We start from the raw sequence: 11647 nt of genomic DNA, 5'->3' as shown, positions 1-11647 counted from the left end.
ATTAATATCATATTTTCCACACTACTAGAAGGGGGTACACTAAAAACAGTACTTTAAACTTCAAAATATACATATTATTCAGAGTGTAGCAGCAAAATACTAGGTTTCAAATAGTCTGGTGAAAGTTAATCTGATAAAGTTCAGCTCCATTCACAACATGCAGCTAAATGCGTCAGGAAACGGGACACTATCTATAGTTTGCATGGGATTTTGTAAGCAAGCACTGCTGGGGTTTTTTAATTGGAAAGTTTGTGATTCTCTGCAAACAAAGTTCTATGGTACTACACTGCATTAAATGTCTATTTGTAAAAGTACTGGAAATTATATAAAAAATACCGTAAAAGATGTGTAATATTACAAAAATAAAATAAATGGAACCAAAAACATTACAGTTTTCCTTTTAATATCTAAGTATTGCCATTTAATTTTTTTTAAACCTGATTTTTTTCTCATCCGATTCGTATATTTGTATAGCAAGTTAGTCCTAAAATGCCTAATTCGCTGCTCTAATTAGATTAATTTAATTGTATCCCATTGCTAGCATGTGACTAAGGAATGCTTTGTTCTTTCTTATTGAAAATTAAAATAATGAAAATTACTATGGATGTCTTTTTACCTTAACCATTTCACAATTGTTTTTCTTCAGATTACAACACTGGATCTCTCCTGCTTCATGAAACCAAAGTCTTCTAACATGAGCTATCATTATTCACTCAAGCATATCATTGTCATGCTCACCATCACACTGCATTCTGCACCACCAATAAGAGCCTTTGGATGTGCCAAGTGTTTTCTAACTTATAAGAACAGAGAATATGCAAACTGCATAGAACAAGGAGTTGTGGATTTAACAAAATCCATTCAGCATCTTCCAAATCAAACATTGTGGTTAAATGTATCACTAAATTATATTACTGTATTAGAACACAAAGTTTTCTCACACTTACCCAAACTTCTAGAACTTCGGCTGAATAGAAATCAAATTAGCACAATCCATTCTGGAGCCTTTTACAATTTATCCTATCTTTATTATCTGGACCTCAGCAATAATTTAATACAGTCATTGCAAAATGTCACCATAAAATATTTGACAGGCCTAGAAATCCTTCACCTTAGCAATAATAAGATAAACACAATAGAAAATGTACAGTTTAATCCTTTAAAGGTTTTACAAGAACTTGATCTGTCTTTCAATCAAATTTCAGATTTCAGATCTGTGGCTGAAGGACTGAAACACTTGAACATGCTGTACAATCTGAATATGAGCTCCAATTCTTTAGCTGATTTACGAAGTAACAAAACTCTGTTGGTCCTATCATCACTGAACTTTTTAGATCTAAGCAAGAATTTGATTTCAGTTTTAGATCTTAGTGAATTTTATATGCCTAATCTAACAGGCCTCAATGTTATGAGAAATAATCTGTGTTCAGTAAATGGAAGTGCCTTCAATAATTTACCTAACTTATCAGATGTTACCTTTGATGAAAACCCTTTAAATTTATCAGTACTTCTTCAAATGGAAATCCCCAACTTGACTGAACTTCACTGGTCAAGCATGAGACCTGCACTTGACTCTGACCTTTCTATTGCTTGTCGGGTTTTTCAGTCTTTTCCCAAGTTAAGGATGTTGGATATCAAGCATTCAAAGATCTCTGTTTCAAAACTGCACATCATCGGTGGGTGCACTAACCTAACGTCACTTATTCTTTCAACAAGTGCACTTGATCACCTAGTAAGCTCAGAGCTTCAGGCTTTCAAATACCTTGAAGTTTTGTATCTCGACAAGTGTAAACTCGGAATGATTCATAACACTACATGGATTGGTTTGGAAGCCCTTCGTACCTTAATCCTTGAAAGAAATGTTCTATCAAACTTACCAGATTTCTTGTTCAGTCCTTTAATCAATCTTCGGTATTTGGACTTGTCAAAAAATCACTTAACCTACATCAACCAAGAAGCATTTAAAAGTTTGCATAAATTAACTCACCTTATTCTGAGAAGCTGCCAAATTGTAGTTATTACCCATGACAGTTTTTATCATTTATGGAATCTCAGGTACCTGGATGTTCAAGAGAATAGTATATCAAAGGTAAAGAGTAGGTCTTTTAAAAAACTGAATAGGCTTCAGACACTTTTACTGTCAGGGAACAAAATTCACACAATACAGAAGTTTGGATTAGAAGGACTTAAGTCATTGGAAACTCTTTCTTTATCTAAAAATAACATTTACCGATTAACGGATAATATTTTTACAGGGTTGAAATTTCTAATATATTTAAATATAAGCGGAAACGAGTTGTCTTTTAACAAACATTACTCTAGGAGACCATTTGAGATGTTAAAGGTCTTAGAAACCTTGGATTTAAGCTACCAGGTTCGTCATTATGAAGACAGTGTCCCAGAAACACTGTTTGAAGGCCTGGGTTCCCTTAAAAAACTTGACATGAGAGGTATTCCCGTCTCTTATTTCACAAATGTGTCATTTTCCCATTTAACAAATTTGACTAATTTGGATTTGTCAGGTTCCTTTCAAGAGTCAGATCAACATTCCATAGTTGATTTTATGCACAAATGTTCCCAATTAAGACATCTTATCCTTGACAACAACAACATCCAAGACCTACCAGAAGATATGTTTGCTCATTTTACAACCTTAGAGAAATTATCATTGAGGAACAACAAACTTAGGAACATTAGTCAGAAACTTTTGACACCTTTGACTAACTTAAGTTATTTTGATGCCTCTATGAATCCTCTTTCCTGTTCCTGTGAAAATTATTGGTTCCAGAATTGGTCAGAATTCAACACTGATGTTCAAGTACCCTTTATACTATCATACAGCTGTTTTGGCCAAGTAGCACTTGACATGAATTTTGTAAACCAGGACCTCAGCTTTTGTGGAACTGATATCTCTGTGTTCTTTTTCTTTGGAAGCTTTAGTTTAACTCTGCTCTTCATGGTGACAAGCCTTGTGATGATGAAGCTGAAGTGGTCCATACATTACTTTTACTACATGGCCAGAGCATGGTGGCAATGGAAACTACAAAAGGAGGACAGAATTTACAAGTATGATGCTTACATTTCATACTGCTCTGATGATGAAGAGTGGGTCATGAAGGAATTATTATTCCATTTGGAATGCCAGGGCAGAAGGAAATATAAAATATGCTTCAAACCTAGAGATTTTATTCCTGGGGTTTACCATATTGACAACATTCAGGATGCCATAAATAATAGTCGTAAAACCTTATGTATAATCAGCAGAAATTACCTTGAAAGCCAGTGGTGCAGAATGGAAATTGAAATGGCTTGTTCTAAAGTCTTCTACCAAAGAGAGGATGTACTGCTTGTTGTATTTTTGGAAAATATTCCAGATTACAGGTAAAGTATGCTATTTTAAATATAAATGTCAAGACCAGACTTTATACCTCCATTGTTAAAGAGCTTTGAAAACATAGCAGAGCAATCTCCCCCAACACTCATCAAGGACATGTCATTATGCTGAATAGACATGTGCACAGCAAAAAAAAATTGTTTTGGACAAAACAAATAAAAATGAAAAAACATTTGTATTTGTTTTGTCAAAGGAAACAAATATGCTGTTTTGGATTCAGAGACAACGAGCCTCCGAATCCAAAATCTCATAATGAAACTGCAGAAAAAGTGGTAGCCATATTATCCGCCGCGCCTTAAGCGCATGCGCGCCACCATCTTGGAGTGTATCTTGGTGCTAAGATATACTCCAAGATGGCGGCACGCATGCAGAGAATGCATCGCTGTCTGATATGTTTACTGCTTGTTCCGCGTATGACGTTACCCAATGATGCGCACTCGCGGTATCATGTGAAGTCATGCGCCTGCCTCCAAGATGGCGGCGGTCATGCGCATAACACAACTGCAGTCAATATGGCCACCAAGAGTTCTGAAAACTGATTTATGTATGCCTGAATATAGTTTTTGTATTTTCGGCATATAATAGATTTGTTATTTCAGATTCGGACGAACCGCTGAATCAACTGAATTTCGTTGACTTGCAGGTTTGTCCAAATCCGAATGCACCTGTCTAATGCTGAATAACAGTGTCATTCTGTCTTGCTTGTTCCTAAAATTGCTCTAAAGAATTGATTCATATATCAAGTATCAAAAGCAATGCTATAAGCTAAATTATTCATAGGAATATAGAGAACAAAAGCAGAGACCCTTGATCTGAGCAGCAGACTGCAGAGCAGTAAAGGGGATGGGACAAGTGTGCACCCCCCCACTCCTGCACCCAAACCAGGCCACTTGCCCTCAACATGAGGAGGGTACTTTGCCAGGGCGGACTCCCTGGCAAAGCATCTTGTCCCCATGTCATTGAGGACAAGGGCCTCTTCCCCAGAACCTTGGCCCGTTGGTTGTGGGGGTCTGCGGGCAGGGGGCTTATAGAAATCTGGGTGCCCTCTTTCATAACGCCTACTTATCCCTAGTCATTCACCAAATAAACAGTACAATTGTAAATAAACACACACCGTAAAAAAAAGTCTTTTATTTTAAGGGAAAAAAAACAACAGTTTTTGACAATGCTTTTATAAAAAAAAATGTTCATCAATGTAATCAACAGGTCAATCACGTCATCCAGTGATGTAAATTCACGTCAATCACTATGGTCAATAGCTGCCGAAAGAAAAAGGTCCAAAGCCCACCGGCACGTCCAATCCCGGCGAAAATCGGTCGCAAAATGACAGCTCTGACCCAAATGTCAAGAAAGGGGCGGAGCAAGTCATGACATCACAATACTTGCTCCGACCCCTTGTTTCTGTCCCCTAATTCAATGTAATCAAAGGCAGAGCAAGTCCCGTGACATTATGGGGGTGATTTACTAACCTAAACACACACACACACCAGGTGTGTGTGATTTTCACACAGCAAAACGTATTTATCAACCAAAAAGTCTCTAAAAGCATATTTCCACTAATGCCATTTATGGAAAAATCATGCACATGATGCATATATAATGCTGCTTCACAGTTTAGACAAAAATGGTTAGCTCATGCATTTACATTCCTGCATTCATCAACGCAAGCAACATAACATAGAGCTAATTTACACCACATTACCTTGCAATTCATTGCAGGGCTTTGCACAACACACCTGCTGGGTGTGTACACACTACAAAGGTGTTTTGATTCCTCCCATAGATCATGCTGGGAGGGAACACACTACAGAGGTGTATACACGTTCGTGGTGTGTTTAAAAGGTTAGTAAATCAACCCCTATGACTCGCTCCGCCCTTTTGTTGACATTCAGGAGCAAAGCTGTCATTTTGTGTCTGATGTTGGTTGGGATCAGACGTGTCGGCTGGAATTTTATCTTTCGGCAAGTTGGTGGCCGTTTTCCATCATGATCGACGTGGATCTACATCGCTGGACGATGTGATTGACGCAGGGATTACATCAATTGACTTTTTTTTTTTTTTTAAAAGACTTGTGTTTCATTTTTTTAAATTAAAAAAACCTGTATTGTGTTTTATTTCATTAAAGGACTTTTTGAATGGTGTTTATGTACTGTATTTGGTGAATGAGTGTGGATAACTACCCCTACTCATTCATGGGGTCTGCTTGCAGACCCCCACAACCACCGAGCCAGGGTTGTGGGGAAGAGGCCCCCATAGGTACTCATCAACTTGGTGACAAGGTGCTATGCCAGGGAGTCCCCTCCGGCAAAGCACCCTCCCCATGTTGAGGTCATGTGACCTAGTATGATGCAGGAGCAGGGGCACACGCTCGTCCCCCCTTGCCTGCTCTGCCAGGCTGCTGCTCGGATCAAGGGTGTAGTAAGGGATGTTAAGAGGACCATATGCTTTTTTTATGGTTTCTGTGGATTGTCAAAAGTAAAAAATAAAAAAAAAGCAAATGTCACTTTTTTTTTTTAATGTCACTTTTTTTTTAATGTCACTTTTCTGCAACTAATTTTCGGATTCGTACAAATTCAAATACCGAAACGAATTGACTTTCGGACCCGAATCCCAAAAACGAAATAACTAAAAATCCAAAATGAAACTAAACAATTTTTTTGCCAGCTTACATGTCTAATTATTAAGGTAACATTCTGTAACAACTTCTAGGTGGAGGTCTTTGCATAACTATTTATGCAACTACTTATGCTATTGTAGCTCCCCCCTGACCCCAGAGACATTTTACTCTTAGGGGCAGATCCTTAGCCAGTGAAAGGATGTGTGATTAAGAAGTTGGTCGCTAGTCACTTTAAGTGCCTTTTCAAATGCTTTATTGGAGAACTTCATAACAGGAAGAAAGGGTATTGGGCTTAGGACATCCATGACAAAAATAGAACAGACTCCAGACTCACCAATCTCTTTCAGTCTTCCACAATGCAGAATCAATAAGAGAACAGGCTGACACTGGCCAATACAGCAACAGCTGAACAGGAACAGCCATGAGATCTTCCATATGAGAGACGCCAGACTTGCTCCTGAGGTCCATACTAGTACCAGGCACCTTCCGTAGCCATCCAGCTTCTCTGGTCCTCTTCCTAAATTAGTTCCTGACCCCTCCAGGGTTCACAGGTGTGGCCTCCTATAGGCTTGAGGCCTAGCCAGCATTTTAATCTCTGAGCATCCCCCTCTCCCCCCAGTACTCTACCCCTTGAGTACTGTATATATGCACTCCCCTAGCATGCACCACTGGCCATGAACCTCCCAGTAAATGGCTGGTGAGGCATGGACACTCAAGATGTTCTCCCATTGGCTGCCCCACACTGCAGTAATATGGTCACACCTACACACCTACTCCAATACTAAGTACCGATGTTAGCGCTTTAATTTATTAAACACAAGCAGCTTCTGTAAGGTCCCACGCATGCTGGGGACCTCGCGGCGCTCCTTACATCACCGGCCGCACATCTCCTCCCCCTCATTCCTATGAAACCATGCCACCCGCACCCATATGACCTTCCTGACCCCTGTGAAGTGACCGCTGCACAGCCCTCCTGAGACCTAGCACAGCCACCTGAGACCCTGCACAGCCCTCCTGAGAGCCTGCACTGCCCACCTGAGACCCCGCACAGGCCAACTGAGTTCGTGCACTACCTACCTGACACCCTGCACAGCCCCCCTGAGGCTTTGCACAGCCTCAGTTGGTTACTCGCCCACTCCAAAACTCCCCCCCCCAAGCAGAAATTCCTTCACTAAGCCCAAATTCGCTCCACGCAAAATGCAAAAAGTCTTCGCCCTACTCCTAGTAAAAAGTTTTCTGCTCACAACACAAATCATAATCCCCCCCCCCCCCATATCTCCTCCCAGCATAAATCTCCGTCCACCTCAAATCTCTCCTCCATGCAAAAATCCTCATTCCCCTCTCCATATCTCTCCTCCCAGCACAAATCGTCACCCCCTAATCTCTCCTCCTAGCACTAATCTTCACTTAACCACCAATGAATTTCTTCCAGCAATCTGCAGCCCAGCTGGGAGAGATACTAATTCCTGTAATAGCAGGCAGTGATGGCATTGGGACCTGGGGCACCTGGCAGGAGATGTGAGCCAATTTTAACTCCATTGGCTGCAACGTCTTTTATGAAGGCTCTACATTCCTTCTTGCACTTGTGTACATTAGGGATGGGCTCGATGTTCGAGTCGAGCAAGAGTTCCACTCGAACATCGGCAGTTTGTGTGTTCGACAAACACACGAACTGTAAGGGCATTGGTGGGCTATTTGCCTGCCGAGCGCCCCACAAGGCACTGCGCACCACGCAGTGCCTTGTGAGCCCTGATTGGCTAAAGCCTTGCACCTGACCGCAGGTCAGGTGCAAGACTTTGCCCAATCAGGGCACAGTACTCTGTAAGAGCCATGGTTGGGCAAAGTAATAATGACTTTGCGCAATCATGGCTCACCTGTCAGAGGCCGTACAACTGTAAACAGTTGGGTGGAGCTAGCTAGCTGTCACCGCTAGCTCCACCCAATTGTTTATATTTTGTCGTGATCTGCCCCAATGCCCAGTGCCGAGGGCATGTGGCCTGGTATTGCAGGAAGAGGGTGGGTGCTTGCTCATCTCCCCCCCTTCCCTGCCCTGCCAGGCCTGTGCTCAGATCAAGGGTCTGGTTGGGAATTTTAGGGGGGACCCCACACCTTTTTTTCCCATTTTGGGGGTGGGGTTCCTCCTTAAAATTCCTACCAGACCTTAAGGGCCTGGTATGACTTTGAGGGGGAACCCCACGCACTTTTTTAAAAAAATTGTAACTTGGGGTCCCTCCTAAAACTCCTACCAGACCAAAAGGGTCTGGTATGACTTTTGGGGGGAACCCCATGCTTTTTTTTTTTTTTTTTTTAAATGCGGTCCCTCCTAACTTTCCTACCAGACCTAAAGAGTATTGTTTGAGAGGGGGAACCACACACTTTTTTTTCTTTCTTTATAAATGTCATTTTTGCTGCAGCAGGTTCTATACATCGTACAGATGCACCATTTTACAGGCAGGTTAAGGGGACCCCCCAAGCACGATATTTAAAGGAATTTTTCATTTTTTTATTGTTTCACTTTAAGTGCTGTTAAAAATCACTGCTCCTTTAACAACGGTATTTTTTACGTTTTTTTTTTTCATTGATACATGTCCCCCAGACAGTACTCAAATCCCCATACCCTTTTTGGCCAAAAACTTGCCTATAAGCCTTCAAAATGGGGACAATTGATTTTTATTGTTCTGGCCCCATAGACTTGCATAGAGTTCGAGTTCAAATTCTAATTTTTTCCATGTTCTAAAGTTTGAATTCAACCGAACAAGAGTGTGTTCGGCCTATCACTTGTGTACAGTGTATAATCACATCTAGCTGCACTAAGGTTAACAGAATATAATCCTAGAGATTGGCAGGTATGGAGAGCTGTCTATAAAAAGAGCAAACAAATAAAAACACACATTTTTGCAAAACATTTTAGCAAAGAAAAACTCCCGATTTTCGAATTCCTAGAAAAATGTGTTGAGTGTCCTAAAAATAACTAATTTTATTCTTATCTGTGCTTATGAATTACAGACCTAACCTGTTTTATTTTCTGATTCCTAATCCCACATGTCCTATTTTATAATGACTTGCTTTCAGAAATTCCATTAGCTATAAAGCCAGTAAGACCTTTGTGATAAAAACTTTACTGTGTTATATAAGCTTTTATTTCCACAGCCAGATATCCTCACAGCCTATTATTTTCTTCAATTTCTTACTAGACTTTCGGCCTACCACAAGCTAAGGAAGCTGATCAAGCAGAATACATACATTAACCTTCCTGAAGATCCTCAGGGCCATGAGTTGTTCTGGTTCAAGCTGCGAAAAGCATTAGACGTTGGGGCATATGAAGAAGACACTATACAACTCTCTCTGGCTAACTGATCTTGTTCATGCTATAAACTGGACTTTTATAATACATTAATTTTACAGATATAGATATGCTTTTATGTTTTATTTGTTATTAGGACTCTAATCTCCCTTATACATTTTATTGATTAAAAGAAAACCAAACAATGAGCACATCTTACAAGTGCGCGGCAGAATCTGGCACTCAGAACACATGCTTCAGGTTTCTTGTTGATGCTCCCATATCTGACAAATATACTTATGGTGACACTAAACTTAGGAGATAAATCTTAAAAATGGTAGTAGTAATGCATGCATTGTGTTGCACAGTACCATGTGTTAATTGCATGGAACCAAGGGATGACTGACCCGGAAGGAGCAGAGCTGACCTAAGGGGGGCGTGGCTTGCTCCGTAACGCCGAAAGCTTGTGGAATGTGGTGGTGATGAAGGGAGGTAGAGACGGCTATGAATCGGCATTGATTGAGCCCTGAAGCGGTTTCTCACTAGGGGGCAAAGGGCAGAGCCAGAGCAACGAAGGAGAGAGGTGGAGGGGACCGACCTGGAGCCAGAATTAAACACATTGAAAAGCGGCAACGCTTACAGTACCGGCGGCAGGTGACGTCACAGACGCTATCAAAGACACACACAGCAGCTAAAGGCAGCCAAAGGTAACAATGAGAAGTAAAAGGGGACAGAGACCTGGAGTTACTGGAGCATCCACCCCAGGGACCTTAAGGAGATATTTGATGGCAGAGATGGCGGAGGGGGAAACACAGGGAGAGCCAGCAAGCCCCTTACCAGAAAGTGGCCGTCAGAGGCAGAGGTAAGACCTCCCACTGGGACTTTTAAACAACAAACTTTTTCTGATCCCCAATGCGAGGCTATATCCCCACAATCAGCCGGGTATGAAGATAGAACTGAGTTGGAAAGCTCATTAAGCACACTACCTAGTAAAACTGACATCACACAGATGCTACTGCATTTAGAATGCTCTATTAAACAGGAAGTGGCGAAGGTGAGAGGTGATCTATCCCACCTCCTAAAAAGAGTAGAAGAAAATGAAATCAGACTGGATTCCCAGGAAAAGGCTATGCGTGACCTCCAGGGAGCATTGGGGTCTATCACTAAGCAATATTGATCTGCTATGTATAGGAAACTATACCTGATACTGAATTTGAAACCAGGGCCGGCCTTAGGGGTGTGCGAGCAGTGCGGCCGCACAGGGCGCCTAAAGGCCTAAGGCCGGCCCTGTTTGAAACCACCTTGCAGTGTATATTTAATCAGATTCTAGGCCGCTCCGAGACGACATCTCTTTGTTTGGATCACAAAAAGTGTTGCTTTAAGTACACCACGCGACATTATATGCCGAATGCATTATTATGAGGATAAACTGGATATAATGAGACACCTGAGGACTGTCCCGCATATTGATTTTAAGGGTACTCGCTTACTGATTTTCTCAGACCTGGCAGGAGAGACACTAGCCAGAAGGAGATTGCTGAAGCCTCTTTTAGACAATCTCAGAGCAGCGGATGTACCCTATAGATGGGGCTATCCGTTTAGTTTAACGGCTAAGAAAAATAGACAATCTGTGACTTTACGGTTCCCAGAGGAGATAGAATCTTTTTGTGCGAAGCTTGAGATTACTGTCCCTAATCTCTTGTTGGAGAAACGAAAGCTATACATATTCACAAATGCCAGATCATAGGTGGTCTGCCCCCAACAGGAAATAATGTATAGAAAATAATAGGCACTCCAATATTTAACAAATTAGTCTGAATAATTAAGGATGGTGTGTAGGAGCATTCAAAGCCCCCCTTCTCTTTCTTTTTCCCCCCTTTTTCCTGTTTTTTCTTCCTTTTTTTTCTCTGACTTTTTAAATCTTTTTTCCTATAATCCACATTTTTAATAACGATTTTCTTTTTCTTATCTCCCCTCGCCTATAGATAGGGCGAGAGGGAGACAAAGACTGTTTATGCACTGAAGTGTATCTGTATTATATGTTCTACACTGTCTATACTGATTGTTAACCTGTATAAGACAGAGTCTGCCCCTTTTTTTTTTTATTTATTGGAATTTTTTTTTTCTTATCTCATTGTATTTTTTTTTTCATGTTGTCCTTTGTTAGGTTAGTTATGGATAATGCTATCTATATTGAGTCTATATGGAGCATTATGTATTGTTATGTTTGTTATGTTACGTTAGTAATTGGCATCCCAACCCAAAACTCAGCAAGGAGCGGGAGTTACCCCAGTTTGAGGATAAATGGCTATGATTAACTTAATAACATATAATGTGAGAGGATTAAACACTC

General features: G+C 40.9%; 1 protein-coding gene across 1 annotated transcript; it reads left to right on the top strand.

Moving 5' to 3' along the window:
- The first annotated feature begins 1366 nt into the window (after positions 1-1366).
- LOC108798325 (toll-like receptor 13) lies at positions 1367-9377 on the top strand. Its single transcript, XM_018570065.1, has 2 exons — positions 1367-3381; positions 9206-9377. Exons 1-2 carry the CDS (start codon positions 1382-1384, stop codon positions 9366-9368), a joined length of 2163 nt encoding a protein of 720 aa, XP_018425567.1. The 5' UTR covers positions 1367-1381; the 3' UTR covers positions 9369-9377.
- Positions 9378-11647: the final 2270 nt, after the last annotated feature.

This window comes from Nanorana parkeri, unplaced genomic scaffold (assembly GCF_000935625.1).
Source record: "Nanorana parkeri isolate BGI_ZX_2015 unplaced genomic scaffold, ASM93562v1 scaffold1450, whole genome shotgun sequence".
NCBI lineage: Eukaryota > Metazoa > Chordata > Amphibia > Anura > Dicroglossidae > Nanorana > Nanorana parkeri.
The sequence above is the reverse complement of the archived record's forward strand: the minus strand, read 5'-3'. Positions and strand labels throughout refer to the sequence as shown.

Coding starts and splice junctions, on each gene's coding strand:
- LOC108798325 (XM_018570065.1), top strand. CDS start 1,382: ATGCCTAATCTAACAGGCCTCAATGTTATGAGAAATAATCTGTGTTCA. Junction 3,382..9,205: donor GAAAATATTCCAGATTACAG/GTAAAGTATGCT, acceptor ATTTCTTACTAG/ACTTTCGGCCTACCACAAGC.